Genomic DNA, 19,702 nt, shown 5'->3' with positions numbered 1-19,702 from the left:
TAAATTATCAAATAGGTCTCAGCAAGAAATGATGTGGATGTGAGAATTTAATATTTTTTATTGCTCGTCCCACAGAATCGGCAAAATATAAAATGCACTACGACGATGTCAAAGGCGACGTGTCGCTGGTAATCGTGCAGATCGGTCCCGGCGACGAGGGCGAGTATACGTGCACAGCGACCAACCAGTACGGAGAGGCCATCTGCTCGATCCGCATCCAGCCCGAAGGCCAGGGCAACGCCGGCATGCGGACGCTGCACCAGCAGCAGCAGCAGCAACAACAAATTCAACAACAACAGATTCAGCTGCAACAGCAGCAGCAATCCTCGACTGTGATCCAGGGTGGTTACCGCAAGGAATATGCACAGACCTTCGAAACCACCCAGCAGGTGACTGGAACCCAAGAGACTTCTTCGTACCAGAAAAGCTCCTCGCTCGGCAGGACGACGTACTCGAACGGCACAAACGGTCACGTCAGCACGTCGATCGCGGAGGACTTTAAGGTGGATACTTTTGAGTACAGACTGCTGCGAGAGAAAGAGTACCGCCAGTCGCTGACGCGTCGAGAGGCCGGAGAGGCAGACGCTGAGGTGTCGCAGGCCGCCGCACAGGGCCCTATTGCGCCACCTCAGATCGCGCAGAAGGCGCGCAACTCGAAGCTGCTCGAGGGATCCGACGCCACTTTCGCAGTTAAAGTGTCCGCCAACCCTCCGCCCAGGGTGAGCATGATTTTTTTGGTCATGACAGTGTTGTCGAATTTAGTCTTGAGCTAGATAATTAATTGATATTTTCTTTAGCTATCTTGGTTCAAGAACGGTGTACGCATTCAGATCAACGACAAATATGAGAGCACCTACACAAACCAGAATGCAACACTGCAAATCAAGAAAGTCAAGGCAGAGGATAATGGACACTACACCCTCCTTGCTGAGAATCCACAAGGCTGTATTGTTTCTTCCGCTTATCTGGCCGTCGAGTCCTCTGGAGTTTACGACGAGCACCTTAAAACCCACATTGAGAGGTGCGATTTTAAACTAGCAAAAAAATCAGACAAATTTTCTGAAAGCTATACATACAGAAAAAAAATTATATACCTTTCCGGCACTTGATCTGATTGAAAAAAAAACAATATTTTAATAGTTGAATTATTATTTAATTCCAATTTTTAAATTAATTCCAAACCAACAGCACGCAGCAGGTGCAGAGCCAGCAAATCGTGCAGGAGAGCACGGAGGACAGCAGCAAGAGTTTGGCGCCAAACTTCCTTCGCGTCTGCACTGACCGCGAGGTCACCGAGGGCAAGATGACCCGCTTTGACTGCAGGGTCACCGGCAGGCCCTACCCCGAGGTAACGTGGTACCTGAACGGCAGGCCGATCAGCGACGACACCACCCACAAGGTGCTCGTCAACGAGTCTGGCAACCACGCACTGATGATCACCAATGTCCACCGCACCGACGCAGGAACGGTGAGAACGAATACATTTTTCTAATATCACCTAAATCCCTACGGCGGATTTGCAGATCGCCTGCGTTGCCCGCAACAAGTCTGGCGAGACGAGTTTCGAATGCCAGCTGAATGTGGTTGAGAAAGAACAGGTTGTTGCTCCAAAGTTCGTCGAGCGCTTCACCACCGTCACCGTGAAGCAGGGCGAGCCTGTTATCCTCACCGCCAGGGCTGTTGGAACCCCCATCCCACGCATTACTTGGCAAAAGGTGTGATAGAAAAATTATAACAGAATCAGAATAATTAGATTTTTGTTAATTGAATTTCACAATGGCTACTTTCATTGGCAAAAAAATAATGGGTGGTTTAAAACAAATCAATTCCAAAGAAATTATTGTCATACTGTCATACTCGCTGTTTTGGTTTTGCGGGCCTCATCAGCAGTCCTCACAATCAGCTTCAAAACAAAATGTATACCACATTATTAGAATTCTGTATCAAAGGTTGTTTAAAACGACCAACTGCATTCCTATCTTGAAAATATCTCCATAGTCTCCATTGTGACAAAACTCGCTCCCTTTAATAATAATTCAACCAATTAAAAATTCCATGCTTTCTTATTGAGATATTTTTATAAGTATATTTCTGCTCTTTATATCACGATAAAATTCTAGAAGGGAAGGTATAAGTTATAATATCATTTGTATTTTTTGTTATTTGTTGACTTTAATAAACTAATTCTTTTAGGATGGTGTTCCGATTTCCTCTGGACCCGAACTGATAATTTCCACCGAGGGTGGCGCTTCTACCCTCGACATCGGCTGTGCTAAAATTACGGATGCGGCTTGGTACCAGTGCACCGCGCAGAACATTGCCGGCTCCACTGCCACGCGCGCCCGTCTATTTGTTGAGACTCCAAAGGGTTCCACCCCAGAGCCCAGACGCCTTAATCTTCCCAGGCCTACCAAGGTCATCGAACCTGAGTATGCCAAGTGATTCAAGGAGGAAGTTGAAGCCTCTAATTATTATCAATTTTAGAATCGCTCCTTCGCCTGAGGTGATCTTCCTCAAGCCAGTGGAGCGTGCCAAGCCACACACCCCGCAGCCTGAGCCTGAAAGACAGTATCCTCCACCTCAATTCGTTGTGCCATTGCAGGACATCGCCCAAAGCGAAGGCGGAAGGATCAAGTTCGAGGCCAGGGTCGAGCCCAACAATGACCCCACTCTCACTGTTGAGTGGTACGTCAACGGAAAGCCTCTGCCTGCAAGTAAGTGCTGAGAATTTGGAAAAATAGTTACTCAAAGAAGGTTAAATTAATTTAACCAAAGAAGCTAAATGGCTATGAAATTATGGATCTTTTAAATCAAATTTAATCTAAAAAAAATTTCATTCTTTAGGCTCCAGAGCGAACACCTCGTTCCGCTTTGGGTACATCTCGCTGGAGCTGATGTCTATCATCTACGAAGACAGCGGCGAGTACGTATGCCGCGTCACCAGCGCCACTGGAGTGGCTCAGTCGCAGGCCCTGCTCTCGGTTACCGCGAAGGCGACGGTCGAGCAGCAGAGCCAGTATCCCGACAGCCTGCAGTACATCCAGCAGCTGGAGGACTACTCCAAGTACCAGCGCTCCGAGAGCATCGACGAGAGCGTGCACCAGCGGCCCAATTTTGTCAAGCCGCTGCACGACCTGGGCGACATCGCCGAGGGCCGCAACGCTCACTTTGAAGCCCAGCTGACGCCGGTCAGCGACCCCACCATGCGGCTCGAGTGGTACAAGGACGGCAGGGCAATCACTGCCAGCTCCAGGATCACCACTATTTTTAACTTTGGCTACGTGTCGCTCAACATCATGCATCTGAGGGCTGAAGACGCAGGAACGTACACCGTTCGGGCTTACAACGCGCTTGGAGAAGCCGTCAGCAACTCTTCCCTCAGAGTCATTTGTAATTATCTTTGTCTATTAAATATTCCTTTTTCATCTATCTTGAAAAAATTCATAACCAAAAATACGCTACTTTGGTCATGCAAATGAAATTTTCTGCAGATTATCATAGATAACTCTAAAACTGTTTCTTAAATTTTTTCCTGGGCAATTTTAATCTGTACGCTCTTATTAAAAATTTCAGCTCGTGGCAGCGTGACTGCTGATCTGGGCATTCCAGAGCAGCAGCGCTACATTGAGAAAATCAGTGAGCTTGAAGCGTACCAACAGCAGCAGTACGCCAAGTACTCCATCGAAGCTGAGGAGTCTGTGGACGCTCCCACGTTTAAAACCGGCATCAAGGAGCAGAAGAACATCCGCGAGGGTGGTTTTGCCCATTTTGAGGCCCGTCTTGAGCCTGTTGGAGACTCCTCAATGAGGGTCGAATGGTACAAGGACGGCAAGCCAGTTGAAGCGAGTAAGTGCAATTTTATATTTAATTTAATGTAGTACATTTTTAATGCGTACCTTCCATAAATATTTTTGGAGTTACAATAAAAGGTATTTTAATTTTAATAACTCTCGACTTTTCTTGCAGGCTCAAGGATTACCAGCTTCTTTAACTTTGGTTACGTCGCCCTGACCATCAAGTACGTAACCATTCACGACGTGGGCATCTACACCTGCCGCGCCGTTAACTCCGCGGGACAAGCTGAAACCAGCGCCCCTATGACCGTGATTACCAAGAATGACGTTCAGTTCGAAACTCAGCACCCTGACGGACTTGAGAAAATCCAGTATCTTGAGGATTCAAGGTGAACTTTTTTCTATCAATTGACAATCCATAAAACAATAAATCATAAAAAGATTGTATGAACTGAAACATTTTTATTCATATTAAACTACACATTTAAATAATTTTAGGTTTTGTAAATCGAATGAATTGAAAAAAATATATTTCTTCTGTTATATGTAATTATTGAATGTGCTGTCAGAATTAGCTAAACAATTTTCATTTCCGAATTTCAGCCGCAACGTTCGCCAAACTCAAGAGGAAGTGACTGCCTTGCAGAAGCCACGCTTCCTCGGCCAACTGAAGGGCACCAATAAGATCGTTGAGGGCCAGCGAGCCCACTTTGAGGTTCGTGTCGAGCCGCTGAACGACACTACAATGCAAGTCGAGTGGTACCACAATAGCCAGGTGATCATGAGCGCCAGCCGAGTGCAGACCTACCACGACTTTGGCTACATCGCCATCGACATTGTCGCGGTGCGCGCCGAAGACGCAGGAACGTACACCGTGGTGATTCGCAACGCACTCGGAGAGGCCCAACTTGCGACAACCATGGAGGTGGAAAGTAAGTCTCGGATATTTATTTTAATTACAAAAAATATTTTTATAATGAATGGCAATTTTGATGCGTGTTAATGATTTTATTCATAAAAATATATCTTGAGTAACAAATTCTCTTGAACGATTTACAGCTCGCTCCAGCATTGACACGTCAACGATGCACCGCATGACTGTAGAGAAAACTCGTCATCTGGAGGAGTCAAAGTTCCAAGAGCCTCACTACAACATTGAGGAGTATTCTCGCTCCAAGCCCGTTTTCACGCAGCCACTGACCGACCCTCAGCCCATGCCCGAGGGAAAGAACATTCACCTCGAATGCAGGCTGGAACCTATGGGAGACCCAACCATGAGGGTCGAGTGGTACTTTAATGGAAAGGCTATTACTGTTGGTGAGTTTAACGACTGCAATTATAAAAAAATTTGCCTACTATATCTATGTTTCAAAATTTGGTAAACTTAAAATGTGAAATATTTTTGATTAATTTTTAAAAAATCTACAGGTTCTCGATTCAAAACCTATTACGATTTTGGATACGTCGCTCTGGACATTATTCACTGCACAACATTTGACTCTGGCGAGTACACTGTTCGCGCCGTTAACAATCTCGGCGAAGCTCACACTTCTTCTTGTGTCAGGGTGAGTGTTATAAAAATTTTAAACATCTTTAGAGAAAATACAAACATTAAAATTCAACAGATTCTGAGCCGCGAAGGCGTGGACAAGGACACAATGAATGAAGCTGCTCTGCAGCAGATCTATCTTCTGGAAGATCACGCTGCTCGCACCAGTCAGTTCTCTCGCGGCGCGGAAGAAGTGCAGGTGCAGCAAGTGCCCGTGTTCACGAAGCCGCTGCATAACGCAGAGCTGATCGAAGGAACCAACGTGCACCTCGAGTGCCGGCTGCAGCCTGTCAATGACCCCTCGATGAGGGTCGAGTGGTTTGTCAATGGCAGGCCTATCAAAACCGGACACCGCTTCCGTCCAGCTCACGACTTCGACTACGTCGCGCTCGACCTATTGAGCGTCTACCCTGAGGACTCTGGCGTTTACAGCTGCCAAGCTTACAACTTGATTGGTGAAGCGGTCACGTCGTGCTCCGTTAAAATTGTTGGTGAGTGAATTTCAGTAAGATTTTGTTTACAAATTATTAACTGTCCACTTTTCTGCAGCCAAGCGCGATTTGATCCTGGACAGTCAGAACCAGTCCGGCCTGGAAAAGATGCAGTACTTGGAGGATTCATCTCGGTACCGCAAACAAGAGGTTATGGAGGAGTCAGTGTACATCAAACCTCGATTTGTCACCAAGCCAAAGAGCTTTGACAACATGCGTGAGGGTCAGCACTGCCACTTTGAGTGCAAACTCGAGCCAGTTACTGACACAAATCTGAAAGTCGAGTGGTACAAGAATGGTCGGCCAATCACTGTTGGTACGTAAATTAAATTTTTATTCCGACGACGCATGACTTGCAAAATGCTTTGATTTGTTACCAATATCATAAATATTGAGATTAATTTTTTAAATTTTTGTCTCATTTGAAAAGGTCATCGTTTCCGTCCCATTCATGATTTCGGATACGTCGCTTTGGATATCATTGATTTGATTGCTGAGGATTCTGGCCTTTACACCTGTCGCGCTGTCAATATGCTGGGAGCTGATGAGACCAATTGCAACCTTCGAGTTACAGGTATGTAACCGACATTATTTGCACGCAGAATAAACCAAGCAAAAATTTGCATTGTTAGGTTCGACCCAAATCATCACCACGACTCAAAATCAGGCCAACATGGAGACTCTGCAATACCTGGAGGACCGCAGCAACCGCTACCGCAGCGAATACGCAGAGGAGTCAACCACTCAGGCGCCTGTGTTCACGTCTTCCATCAAGAACATTGTGATCAAGGAAGGCCAGCGCGCTCACTTTGAGTGCCGCCTAATTCCCGTCTCTGACCCGACCATGAAGGTCGAGTGGTTCCACAACAACGTGCCTCTGAAAACGGGCTCCAGGTTCACCGAGACCAACGCATTTGGTTTCGTCGCTTTGGACATCATGTACGCCTACCCTGAAGATTCTGGCACCTACACCTGCAGAGCCAGCAACGCGATAGGTCAGGCAATCACCTCGGCCACCCTTGGAGTCCAATGTATGAGTATGAAACAGCATTTATTGCACATTCTCTGATTTTTGTAAATTTGCAGCGAAAAAGTCAATTTACTTGGAAACTCAGCACGAGTCTGCCATGACGAAGATCAATTATCTCGAGGGCTACAACAAGTCCGCGCCCACGCCAGCACCTGAGGAGAACGTCAATCAGGCACCAGTGTTCACCCAGCCCGTGAGAGACCTCAAGGTTGCTGAGAACCAGGCTGCACACTTCGAGGCCAGACTGATTCCAGTCGGTGATCCGAAACTCAGGGTCGAATGGCTTCGAAATGGTGTTCCTATTCAAGCTTGTAAGTGATGCATTATAAAACTAATATAAATAATTAGGAATTAATTTTTTTATTCGGTTCTTCTCGTTCGAAATTGACGACAGACCCTCTGATAGCGAACTCGTGAAAATTTTTAATGTGACAAATTAAATTACAGCGACCCGCGTGACTACAATGCACGACTTTGGATACGTGGCTTTGAACATGAAGTACGTGTACCCTGAAGACTCAGGTACTTACACGTGCAGGGCAGTAAATGATCTTGGACAGGCTGTGACATCATCGCAACTTGTCTGCCTCTGTAAGATACAAAAATAGACAATTTTGACACTTTTTCATCAAAATAATTCAACAGCTAAGGAATCCATCATTCAGGAAATTGAGTCCATGCAATATGAAGAAGATTCCTCCAAGCTGACAAGGTCTGAGGACATTGAGAAAATCATTACACAAGCACCAAAATTCGTAACCAAGCTGAACGGACCAACTCAGCTGAACGAAGGACAGAGCACTCACTTTGAATGCAGAATCGAGCCTTATCCTGACCCGAACCTGAAGGTCGAGTGGTACCACAACGGCCAGCCACTGATTACTGGACATCGTTTCCGTACAACTTACGACTTCGGCTTCTCAGCCCTTGATATTTTGACCGTTTACGCTGAAGACGAAGGAGAATATCTTTGCATCGCTACTAACCGCATTGGCAAAGCTAGCTCCAGCATCAAAATCACAGTCAAATGTAAGATTTAAAATTCTTAATATATCATTGTTTAGAATTAATGGTGCGAAGATTATTTTTAAATAATTTTTCGATTGTAAATGTGTGAGAGAAATTGTGTGTGTAGAGCCTAGTTGATAGGCCACCTGCGAAGCGGCTAGCGTAAATGACTCAAATGAGTTTGCAGCAGGTTGCCTAACGTCACAGGAGCTTCACTCACTAATATTTCAACGTAAATCCATTGACATGTTACTCCTTAAGCTTTAAATACATAAATATTCGAAAAAAATCTAAAAGTTATTCAATATTTAATGCAAAATTTCGTTTTTAATTTCAGCGAGAGAATCGATTAGCTACGAAACGCAGCATGAGGGAGCTCTGCAGAAAATCCTTTACCTGGAGGGTGATCGCAGACACACGAGGGAGGAGGAAGACAGTGCCGTCCTCGAGAAGCCACAGTTCGGTCGCCCGCTGAGAAACCTTGATAATCTGACCGAGGGACAAACCGCTCATCTGGAAGCTACGCTGACTCCAGTCAACGATCCGACCATGCGAGTTGAGTGGTACTGCAATGGCCGTCCCATTCCTCAGGGTAAGCATCCGTGTGACGCTCTTACTAGGTCTTATTCCAAAAAAAATTTTTTTTACAACTAGGACATCGCTTCAAGACCACTTATGATTTCGGATTCGTTGCGCTGGATATTTTGTACGCTTATCCTGAGGACTCGGGCACCTACATGTGCAAGGCACGAAATGCTATCGGCGAAGCTATTACCACCTGCTCTATTAAGGTCAAGGGTGAGTTTAAAGACAATAAATATTTAACAATTAAATTAAACGATAATTTTGTATAAATAATTTGTAGCTGAAGCTGGACTGCAGCTTGACACACTTGACGAGGACAGGCTCAAGAAGATCAGGACGCTGGAATCGTACGCCAGACCACAAAAAGAGGAAGTTGAAGCTGTGCCACAAAAGCCTGTTTTCATCACTCCTCTTAATAGGTTTGAAAATCAGAGGAAACAAGTTGGACGTGTTATAAAACTTAAAAATTTAGCTTGCAAAACGTGAAGGAAGGCGAACACTCGCACTTGGAATGCCGCGTCGAGCCCATCAACGATCCAAACCTGCGCATCGAGTGGTTCGTGAATGGCATTGCGATCAAAACTGGCCATCGATTCCGCACCACTCACGACTTTGGATACGTTGCCCTTGACATCTTGGACACGTATCACGAGGACTCTGGCACTTACATGTGCAAAGCCTCTAATATGCAGGGCGAGGCAGTCAATACAAGCTCCATCACGTGCTTGGCACGCAGGAGCATTTATCTCGACTCTCAGCATCCAGAAGGTCTGGCCAAGATTCAGGCACTGGAGGCTCAAGGACGCCAGGGCCGTCTTGAGTTGGAGGAGCCGGAGGCTATTCCACCAAGATTTGTTACTGAGTTACATGTGAGTAATTTTGGAATTTTCCAGAGGCAAAAAATAAACATTCTTATAGCAAAAAGTTTTATTTTTAATGCATCTGTGAGGCATCAATTTTTTATTTAATTTTTCTTTACAAAGGGCACAACTCAACTGGCTGAAGGACAAACAGCACATCTTGAGTGCCAAGTTGAGCCGATTCATGATCCTAATCTCCGCATTGAAATCTATCACAATGGAAAGCCTTTGCCGTCGGCATCGCGATTCCACATCACCTTTGATTTCGGCTACATTGCTCTTGATATGACCCATCTTGTGCCTGAGGATAGTGGCGAGTACACGGTGAAAGCAGTCAATGCTTTGGGACACTGCTCGACGAAAATTAATATTCAAGTGTCTGGTAAGCTATCAAAATTATTGTCTCTGATAAAAACTAAATTTCCGCAATGTAACAGGCAAAAGCGGCGTTATTGTGGAATCTGCCAGACCAGAGGGCCTGGAAAAAATTAGGCAGCTTGAAGGACAAGGTCAGTTCCAGAGACCCGAGGTCGCTGACCCAGCCACCACCCAACGGCCAGTGTTCACTGCGCCGCTGCTTAACATTGACTCCATCAACGAAGGCCAAACTGCTCACTTTGAGTGCCGTTTGATTCCTGTGAATGATGCGACCATGAAGGTTGAATGGTTCAGAAACGAGCAACCAATCGAAACTGGTAATAATTTTGCAGCCACTCTTCTGGCTCACAAAAATACTATTGATATTATTAAATCTTTAAAGGTTCACGAATTACAAAGACTCATGATTTCGGATTCGTCGCTCTTGACATCGATCACGTCCGCGACGAAGATGCCGGTGTTTACATGTGCCGAGCAACAAATGCGATTGGTGAAGCTGTTACCACTGCATCCATGCGTATTAAGAGTCAGGCAGACATCCAACTCGAGACCCAGCATCCTGATGGCATGCGAAAGATAGCTCAGTTGGAAATGGGACGCGAGTCAAGACCTGAGGAAGCCGATAAAGTGTTCGAAAAGCCGATCTTCACGCAGGTGCTTACTGGACCTTCCGAGCTTTGGGAGGGACAGAATGCTCACTTTGAGTGTAGAGTCGTACCAGTCGGGGATCCTAATCTCAAATTTGAGTGGTATGTCAACGGTGTTGAACTTAAGCTTGGTAAGATTAAAAAAATAGCATGTAAGCCAAAAATAAATAATCATTTGCGTAGGTTCAAGATTTAAATCCACCCACGATTTTGGCTACGTCAATTTGGACATTATGGGCGTTACAACTGACGACTCTGGTCTTTACATGATCAAGGCCAAGAATTACGCCGGTGAAGCGGTTTCATCTAAGGCGTTTAACGTTAAAGGTTTGTACAAATACAATTCAAAATGATGTTATATCTCATTGAATAAATTTTACGACGCAGCCAAGTCATCCATTCACCTAGATCCCTTGCAACCTGATGCCTGGCAGAAGATTCAATTGGCTGAGGCTGAAAAGAATAAGGTGCCAGAAATGTTTATGGATACCACACCAAAGCAGGCGCCAGTTTTCACAACCCATCTCAACAACGTCGACAAACTCGTTGAGGGCCAGAACGTTACGATTGAGGCACAAGTCGAGCCTCGTGCTGATCCAAACCTCAAAGTGGAGTGGTACAAGAATGGAATCTCTCTCACCACTGGAGCAAGAATCAGGAGCACATTTGACTTTGGTCATGTTTCTCTCGCTATCAATGGAGTGCGCGCCGATGATTCTGGCATTTACACTTGCAAGGCAACCAACCAGCTTGGAGAAGCAGTGTCCACGTGCACAATTAAAGTTGAAGGTAAAATCTTTAAAAAAATCCTTCATAAAATGACTAAACAAAAAATTGACAGATCGCCACTGGCTCCTGGGAGGAACACTGCGTCCAGACTCTTTGCCAATCATTGAAGCTCTTGAAACTCCTAAGGACGTGAAGGTGACGTCTCCTGAGCCTGTGTTTGAGTCTCCAGTGTTCATCACTCACTTAAACAACGTTGAGCTCAAGGAAGGAGAAACAGCTCACTTTGAGTGCAATGTAGAGCCATCGAAGGACCCAACAATGAACATCGAATGGTTTGTCAACGGCAAACCGCTTCCTACAGGCTCTCGATACAAGTCAACATACGATTTCGGCTTTGTTGGTCTTGACGTAACTGGATGCTACGCCGAAGATGCAGGCATTTACACTTGCAAGGCTTCAAACAACAAAGGACAAGCGGTTACAACTGGAAGCTTGCGTTGCACCTGTATTTTATTCAATATTTAGCCTATTAGATAAACTAATTATTTTTATTTATACAGCCAAGTCGGACATCTATCTCGACACTCAGCACCCGCAAGGCAAGGCTGGTCTGGAGGCAGTCCAAGATGCAGATGAGGCTTTCGCGAACAAGAGCTTGAGAGCTCCATCTGAGGCAGAGCCAGATTATCCCAAACCTGTGTTTGTCGTGCCTCTGGAGCCGCAATTCAACCTTAATGAAGCTGAGCCAATTCATCTTGAATGCCAGGTTGAACCTAAGAACGATCCTAACCTTAAGGTCGAATGGTACTTCAATGGAAAAGCTCTTGATCATGGTAACTATATAACCAATTAAATTGTGATGTAGTTTCTGTAATAATTTCAATATCCAATTTAATTTCATAGATATTCAGAAATTTAGTAATTGACGCATGCAGAAAAAACTTATAAGGAAAGATTAACGCTTGTGAGATAATCATAAATTTTTATCGGTTTGATTTTTTAAATATTGCTGAATAAATATTGTTTAATTAATTAAATAAAAATTAATGAAACGCTTCTTTTTAAGGATCTCGATTCAAGATCACATCAGAATTTGGATTCGTTACTCTTGACCTCTCCGAGGTTTACGATCGTGATCAGGGCATCTACACTTGCAAAGCAGTGAACAAGCAGGGTGAAGCATTCACCTCCACCACTATCTATTGTGCGAGCAAAGAAAACCTCATCGAAAAGACTCAGCATCCTAAAGGCGAAGAAGGCCTTGAAAAGATCCAGGAGCTCGAGGATTCTCTCGGAGTTGCTGGGGCACCATCCGCTGAATCTGATGAAGGAAAAGCTCCAGAATTCACTTCTCAGGTAAATTAGAAATTATGGTAATTGATTGAAAATTAATATAAAATTGTAATTCTAGTTCCAGAACTTGTCAAATCTCAGCGAGGGAGATATCGCTCACTTTGAAGCATCTCTCACTCCAGTTGGAGACCAGTCGATGGTTGTCGAATGGTTCTACAAGGGTGAGGTACTCAAGGCTAGCCACCGCGTGCGCACAGTGTACGCTTTCGGCATGGTAGTTCTTGAGATCCTGGGAACCAAAATCGAAGACTCAGGAGAGTACACTTGCAAAGCTACGAACAAATGGGGCAAAGCAGAAATTAGCGTCAATCTTGAATGCGTTGATAAGCTCAAGGGACAAAAGCCTCAGTTCACAAGTCAAATCCAGAGCATCGAAGGCCTTAAGGATGGAGATTCTGCCCACTTTGAATGTACTCTCATCCCTGTCGGAGACCAAAATCTCAAGGTTGAATGGTTCCACAATGGACAGCCTATCCGTCACTCGTCCCGCATCAAGTCAGTCTCTGACTTTGGATTTGTTGTTTTGGACATCGCATACGTTCAAAGCCAAGACTCCGGCGAATATGTTTGCAAAGCAACCAACAAGTACGGCGAAGATACGACCAGAGCTTTCATCAAATGTGCAGGAAAAGGTGGAGTTTATCTCGATTCCCTGCAGCCTGAATCACTGGCACGTATTCGAGAGTTGGAAACGCAAGGAAAATCTGCTCCGACTCTCACCTCGCCATCTGCAGAACCACCAAAGTTCACCAAGCACATTTCCAACGTGGAAAGCATCAAGGAGGGACAAAGCGCTCACTTTGAAGCGAGACTTACTCCCGTTGCTGATCCTACTCTTACTGTTGAATGGTACTTCAACGGCAAGAAGTTGCCTACTGGACATCGTTACAGAACCTTCCACGACTTTGGAATTGTCATTTTAGACATTCTTTACTGTTACGAAGAAAATTCTGGTGAATACGAATGCCGTGCTGTAAACAAAGTTGGCTCTGACGTGACAAAGGCCACTCTGAAGTGCACCTCAAAGGCTAATCTTATTCTTGATTCTCAACTGCCACAGGTTGGTTAAAAAGTTCACGTTTTTTTTGTCATTATTTAACATTTAAATTTCAGGGCATGGAAGGAGGACTGCAGAAGATCCAGAACCTGGAAGACTCTGCTTATAGGTCCAGAGACGAAAAGTCGGAAGAGAAGGGCAAGGCACCTGTGTTCACAGTGCCATTATCAAACATTGACAATCTCAGAGAAGGCGAAAGCTCTCACTTTGAAGCTCGACTCACTCCAACTAACGATCCTAGGCTTGTTGTAAGTGCCGTGGAAATGATTTATAATACAAATCTTATTAATTTTTATGTTAAAGGTTGAGTGGTTCTGGAATGGAAAACCACTGAAGACAGGATCACGCTTCCGTACGTTCTACGACTTTGGATTTGTCATCCTGGAAATTTCTCCAGTTTACCCAGAAGACACAGGCGAATACTCTTGCAGAGCCAATAACGAATATGGTGAAGCAGTCACTTCTGCCACGATGAGAGTCCAGGGCAAGAGGAGCATTATCCTCGAGTCGCAGCTGCCCAAGGGCATGGAGCGCACCATCGAGAAGATTGCTGAACTGGAAGGCCTTAACGCTGACCAGCGCCCATTGCCATCAGACGAAGACACTGGCAAGCCTCCAGAGTTCACCACACACCCCACGGACCTTATCCTGGCAGAAAACTCGCTGGCTCACTTTGAAGGGCGACTTACGCCTGCCAACGATCCTAGCATGCGCGTGGAATGGTTCCACAATGGAAAGGCTCTCTGGTCCGGATCCAGGATCAAGACGATTAATGACTTTGGATTTGTCATTCTTGAAGTGGCAGGAGTTTATCAGCGCGATTCTGGCCTTTACACCTGCAAGGCAACCAACAGGCACGGCGAAGCAAGTGTTAGCTGCAAACTGCAAGTCAGAGGTCGCCAAGGAATTATTTTGGAGCCTCAGCTGCCTTCTCGCTTCAGCTCTGGAACCGCGAGCTTGCTGAAATTGGAAGAAACCTTGCACAAGAGGGACGAAATTTTGCCCGAGGAAGATAAGCCTGATCCACCAAGGTTCACCGTCGAGCTAAAGGACGTCTTGAACGTGGCTGAAGGAGCGCCAGCTCACTTTGACTGCAGAGTTGAGCCAGTTGGAGATTCCACGATGAGAATTGATTGGTTCCTCAATGGACGTCCATTCCAATCCGGCTCCAGAATGCACACAATCAACGATTTCGGATATGTGGTGCTGGATCTTGACTACACCTATCCAAGAGATTCGGGAGAGATTCTTTGCAGAGCTTCAAACAGATGGGGATCTGCCACGACAAAGGCTCAGATCACATGCAAAGGTAATCTATAAAGTTAGATTTGTAAGAAAGTGCTGACACCAATATTTTAGCTAAGAGAGGCATTATTATGGAGACGCAGCTTCCCGAGGGGTTGGTAGGAGAGAAACTTGCTGATCTTGAGAAAGGAAACTTCAATCCTGTCATCAAAGAGGACGTTCCTCTTACTCCACCTAAATTCATTACACCGGTGCGAAGTTCAAACTTGCTAAGAAAATTTAATTTTTACAATTAACTGAAATATTTCGGCAGATTGAGAACGTCGCTATTTCTGAGGGAGAGCCAATTCACTTTGAGTGCCATGTTGAGCCTAAGATTGATCCCAACCTCAAAATCGAATGGTTCCACAATGGAAAACTGCTCTCGTCTGGACATCGCTTCAGAACTACTTATGACTTTGGATATGTCTCCATGGACATTCTTTACGCATACAATGAGGACTCTGGCGAATATGTGTGCAAGGCCACAAACGAGCTCGGCTCTGACACGACCAAGGCCAAAGTTGCTTGCAAGAGTATGTTTATATGGAAATTTCGATTTAATCTAATAAATTTCTGTCTTCTTTTAACTGAATAACGATCTAATAAATTTTCAGAACTTCCGTCCGTGCTGCTGCACAACCAAGTACCAAGGGGCATGAAGAAGTCTGAAGCCCTGATGCAGATGGAGGCTACGATCAAAAAGTACACTTCTGAGGTACATTTGACGGAAGAAGATTTGTACGACGCAGACAAGAAACAACCACCGCGATTCGTCACTCAAATCACAAACCAAACCGAGCTGGTTGAAATGGAGAGCACCAAGTTCGAGTGCCAGCTGGCTCCGGTAGGAGACCCTAACATGAAAGTTGAGTGGTTCTTCAACGGAAAGCCACTGCTGCACAGTAAGTCATTCCACAACTACATTCCTGCCAGTTATTTACTCTCATTTGTGAACAGAGAACCGCTTCAATCCAATTTACGACTTCGGCTACGTGGCCATGAACTTCGGCTGGGTGTATCCCGAGGACAGCGGAGAGTACTTGTGTCGCGCCACCAACTTGTACGGCATGGACGAAACTAAGGCAATCATCAAGACTGCCGGCAAGCCTGGTATTATTTACGAGTCTCAGCTGCCTAAGGGCATGAAGAGCATTGAGAAAATCAGAGAAATGGAGGCCGCCTGGCAAGTGTGAGTATATTGTTATTAAATTAATAACGTAGCTTTTGAAGTCTTGTAACATAATTTCTTCGAAATTTAATTTTTGGACAAATTTTCACTTCCAGTGTGCCAGAGGAGCCTGACGAAGATGACAAGCCTAAGCAGGCTCCAGTGTTCGCTCTGAAGCCTGATCCAGTAATCGTGGAGGAGGGCAGGATTGCCAGGTTTGTGTGCCGCGTACTTGGCCACCCGAGACCGCGCGTCATGTGGCTTGTCAACGGACACACCGTGCTCAATGTAACCTTTGACTTATCTTCCGTTTGCCTGATTCGATAAAAATTTTGATAAAGGGCACTCGGTACAAGCTGACCTTCGATGGCATGTACCACATGGATATCCCGAAGGCGCGCCAGTACGACACTGGCAAGGTGGAGGTGATCGCCCGCAACTCGGCCGGCGAAGCGTACGAGACGGTCACGCTGAACGTCACCGCCCGCCACGACGACTTCCGCAGCGTGCTCAAGAACTCGCCGAGGCGTGAGTGTTTATTGCACAGCTATTTTCCAATAATTGCAGCTTACTAAGGCGTTCAAGATTTGACTTATAATTTAATCAAGAGCTATATAAAAATATTTCAGTTATTTTGCGACTTAAACATTTTGAACACGATTTAAACAGGATTAAACATAATACACATGTACTATACTTAAAGCTCCAATAACTAACATTACCTTTCCCGCTGAAACAAATACTCTTTTCCCAAACTGCTTTATCTTTCATGCCAGCGGATAAGTTTTTCAACTACATGCTTTTTACGGAAAGGTCCAAGTTAAGGTATGGGTTTTATGTCTTTGTGTATAAGCATGTATGCAACATTTCAAACGACATTTTTTTGCCAGCGCCACAATTTTTTGTCATTTTTGTCGAATTTCTTCTTCCAGCTACTAATTCCCTTTAAACGAAAGTATGTAAAAATATGTTTTCGTTAAAAAGTGTAACCCTGATCAGTCTCTCTAGCAGTTTCGACCCTGCTTAGATTTAGATAATTTGCTTCAACTACCTGTTTATTTAAGTGTACAAAAAAATTGCTGAATGCAAATTCCCTTCGGTGTTCAATAAAAGGGCCGAAGAATAAATAATAGTACTTTAGCAACCCTCATTATATTTTTCTTGCTAAATTAATATTTAAGTAAATTTTAATGACTCGATCTTTAACTTCAAGAAAAATGTTTATGAGGAAAATACAGACTTGATTTTGGCTTGACAGAACCAGTTTTCTTTGGCCCTGTAGACATTCTTGAAGTGACTTTTTTTCCTTCTCAATGTGAAACCAAGTTACTTAATTTTCATTTGTTCCCCAACTCAAAGTGCCACCTGTTGTGTTTACTAAGGTGATGTCTCTTGTTGCATTTGTAGCATGGTATGACTATGACCTAACTCAGTACCAAAAGGAGAGACAGGAAACAGAGCTCGAGAAATTCTACCAAGAACGCAACACTAGCGAAGGCCACCTAGATGTCGGTAGCCTTGTGAAAAAGAAAATTCACAAGGAGCCGGAGACCGAGTGGCAGAAGAGCGTAAAGGAGAAGAAGGGCGAGGATTACTACGTTAAGCTCAAAGAGGTGCGAAAACGCAGCTAACAAATTAGCAGACGCACTCAATTTTGCCATATCTTTAGCTCGAGGAGGAGCAGCTGATGAAGGAGGCAAAAATCCGCGAGCAGTCGCACCAGTTTGCAATCCCCGGCGAGAAGGTGAAGCAGAGCTCCATCGCCAAGGGAATGGCTCAAAGCTATGAGGATAAACTGTGAGTGCCTCTTCTATTTTTCATTCTTTGTTTTTAGCAATTGATTAACAAGAAATGCTTGTGTCCCTCAAAATACTTGCTAATAAAAGTGATTTGAACGCAGGGAACAAGTGGATAGAGTGCCGGCGTCGCCGACTTTGCTAAGGAAAACGGCTGTGCAGTCAGAGGTGTCTCAGAATGGAGTTGTTGAGCACGTGACCGTGCAGAAAAGTGACGTGCAGCTGCCGCCGTCTGAGTCAAGCGTTCACGGCAAGGAGGTGCACACCGCCACGCAGAAGCAAACGCAGAGAGAGGTGTGTAGTTTCGAATGCATCAACGCACAGGCATAATTAATTAACTCGATTTTCAGATCAAAGGCGACTTGGAGATCACCAGAAAGATCACCGCGACCGAAACCACCGAGGTTGAGCACAAGGCACGCACTCTTGAAAGAGTCGTCACAGGAGCAGTGGTAAGATTTTCTTCGATTGAGAATGATGCACGGATTGAAATTTTGGCCTGAATTTCGCAGAAGCCGGCTAAGCCACCGCACTTCACCAAGAAAATCCAGCCCTGCCGCGCATTTGAGCAAGAGCAGGCACGTTTCGAGGTCGAGTTTGACGGAGACCCGACGCCAGCGATCAAGTGGTTCCGCGAGGACTTCCAGATTCAGAACTCCAATGACTTGCAAATCCACACCTTTGGCACGAAGTCTATCTTGATCATCAGACAGGTATTTTATAAAAGCACGATGAACAGGTTAAAAAATATTTCTGAACAAAATATTAAAAAGCTAGTTAAGGGAATAATTACATTCATTTTTATTAATATAATTCCACGTTTTTCCCCTTTGATTTTAGAGATAATTTTTTGTTACGAGAATTTACAAGATGTTAATATAATAAATTTAAATTGTTCACAGGTGTTCATGGAGGACAGCGGAATCTTCGCGGCGGTAGCCGAAAACCGTGGTGGCGCGGCCAAGTGCAGCGCCAATTTGGTGGTGGAGGAGAAGCGGGCCGGACGCGTTGGTCTTGTGCCACCCAGCTTCCTCAGCACCATCCAGGAAGTGAATGTGCCTGCCGGGCAACTGGCCAGATTCGACGCAAAGCTCTCTGGCACCCAGCCCCTCGACGTCTATTGGCTTAAGGTATTTTCGATTTCTCGCCCTTGATTGTTCGTAATTGTCCTACGTCTAGACCGATTAACTCCCATGAGACGAAAATAAATTTATGGGAGAGAACAATTCGTTGGTTTTCCCCACATATCAATTACCTCAAATCTAGGCTATCAATTTAAACCCTAAGAATTTGCAAAATAAAACCTGTATCCTTTTTGAATTAATTTAAAAGGTCCCAAGTTTAACTTTTTACTAGCATGACAAGAGTTTTGAATAATTTTAGCTCCAGATATTTCATTTTGTCAGATGTTATTTTGTTATTGCCTGTTCAGTTTAGACCATACTGTCCGCCAAACATTAATGTCGCGCCGGTTGCATATCCTCTCTAATGTCGATTTGTCTGGTTGTGTGCAGGGTGGCAAGAAAATCTCGCCCGACATCCGCCGCAAGACGCTGGAGGAGGAGGGCACGTACACGCTGCTGATCATCGAGGCGCTGCCCGACGACATCGGCAAATACGAGTGCGTGGCCATCAACTCAGTGGGCGAGGCGCGCTGCGAGGCCGAGCTGCAAGTGCAGGGTCCGGCGGCAACCTCGCCCACGCCGGCGCACGCCGCTCCGTCGGGAAGCGAGAAGACCAGCCTTCTGATAATCGAAGACCTCAGAGACCAGCAGGTGAACGAGGGACAGAGCGTCCACTTCAAGTGCAAGGTCTCCGCCAATCCTGGTAAGTGAGGGTCACGAGACACACGCAGAATTTTTTTCAAGAGTCATATTTTAACAATTTATTTCTTCAATGAATAAAATTTTAATTATTTCCCTCCAAGAGTTTGAAGACTTTTAAATTAACACTCACGAAATATAGATTAG

At 45.1% G+C, this 19,702-nt stretch overlaps 1 protein-coding gene across 1 annotated transcript in view; it reads left to right on the top strand.

The window, feature by feature from the left end:
• Positions 1-19,702, top strand: part of LOC135939659 (titin-like) — a 129,067-nt gene that overhangs the window by 44,691 nt on the left and 64,674 nt on the right. Inside the window, exons 39-85 of the mRNA XM_065484147.1 lie at positions 76-719; positions 798-1,021; positions 1,189-1,468; positions 1,524-1,715; positions 2,194-2,429; positions 2,485-2,714; positions 2,845-3,390; positions 3,574-3,846; positions 3,967-4,183; positions 4,398-4,726; positions 4,854-5,111; positions 5,223-5,359; positions 5,420-5,834; positions 5,893-6,150; positions 6,265-6,408; positions 6,467-6,865; positions 6,921-7,175; positions 7,312-7,455; positions 7,510-7,893; positions 8,210-8,464; positions 8,527-8,670; positions 8,738-8,876; positions 8,930-9,326; positions 9,441-9,699; positions 9,755-10,012; positions 10,078-10,473; positions 10,526-10,669; positions 10,730-11,131; positions 11,184-11,576; positions 11,632-11,904; positions 12,138-12,427; positions 12,483-13,484; positions 13,538-13,729; positions 13,785-14,790; positions 14,841-14,977; positions 15,040-15,301; positions 15,383-15,670; positions 15,726-15,957; positions 16,053-16,224; positions 16,278-16,464; positions 17,344-17,549; positions 17,606-17,733; positions 17,837-18,026; positions 18,083-18,184; positions 18,245-18,445; positions 18,635-18,862; positions 19,247-19,559. Coding sequence (XP_065340219.1) covers positions 76-719; positions 798-1,021; positions 1,189-1,468; positions 1,524-1,715; positions 2,194-2,429; positions 2,485-2,714; positions 2,845-3,390; positions 3,574-3,846; positions 3,967-4,183; positions 4,398-4,726; positions 4,854-5,111; positions 5,223-5,359; positions 5,420-5,834; positions 5,893-6,150; positions 6,265-6,408; positions 6,467-6,865; positions 6,921-7,175; positions 7,312-7,455; positions 7,510-7,893; positions 8,210-8,464; positions 8,527-8,670; positions 8,738-8,876; positions 8,930-9,326; positions 9,441-9,699; positions 9,755-10,012; positions 10,078-10,473; positions 10,526-10,669; positions 10,730-11,131; positions 11,184-11,576; positions 11,632-11,904; positions 12,138-12,427; positions 12,483-13,484; positions 13,538-13,729; positions 13,785-14,790; positions 14,841-14,977; positions 15,040-15,301; positions 15,383-15,670; positions 15,726-15,957; positions 16,053-16,224; positions 16,278-16,464; positions 17,344-17,549; positions 17,606-17,733; positions 17,837-18,026; positions 18,083-18,184; positions 18,245-18,445; positions 18,635-18,862; positions 19,247-19,559 — 13,761 coding nt within the window. The remainder of the gene's footprint in view (positions 1-75; positions 720-797; positions 1,022-1,188; positions 1,469-1,523; positions 1,716-2,193; positions 2,430-2,484; positions 2,715-2,844; positions 3,391-3,573; positions 3,847-3,966; positions 4,184-4,397; positions 4,727-4,853; positions 5,112-5,222; positions 5,360-5,419; positions 5,835-5,892; positions 6,151-6,264; positions 6,409-6,466; positions 6,866-6,920; positions 7,176-7,311; positions 7,456-7,509; positions 7,894-8,209; positions 8,465-8,526; positions 8,671-8,737; positions 8,877-8,929; positions 9,327-9,440; positions 9,700-9,754; positions 10,013-10,077; positions 10,474-10,525; positions 10,670-10,729; positions 11,132-11,183; positions 11,577-11,631; positions 11,905-12,137; positions 12,428-12,482; positions 13,485-13,537; positions 13,730-13,784; positions 14,791-14,840; positions 14,978-15,039; positions 15,302-15,382; positions 15,671-15,725; positions 15,958-16,052; positions 16,225-16,277; positions 16,465-17,343; positions 17,550-17,605; positions 17,734-17,836; positions 18,027-18,082; positions 18,185-18,244; positions 18,446-18,634; positions 18,863-19,246; positions 19,560-19,702) is intronic.

Source organism: Cloeon dipterum, chromosome 3 (assembly GCF_949628265.1).
Source record: "Cloeon dipterum chromosome 3, ieCloDipt1.1, whole genome shotgun sequence".
Taxonomy (NCBI): domain Eukaryota; kingdom Metazoa; phylum Arthropoda; class Insecta; order Ephemeroptera; family Baetidae; genus Cloeon; species Cloeon dipterum.
Note: the sequence above shows the minus strand (reverse complement) of the source record. Positions and strands in the feature narration are given on the sequence as shown.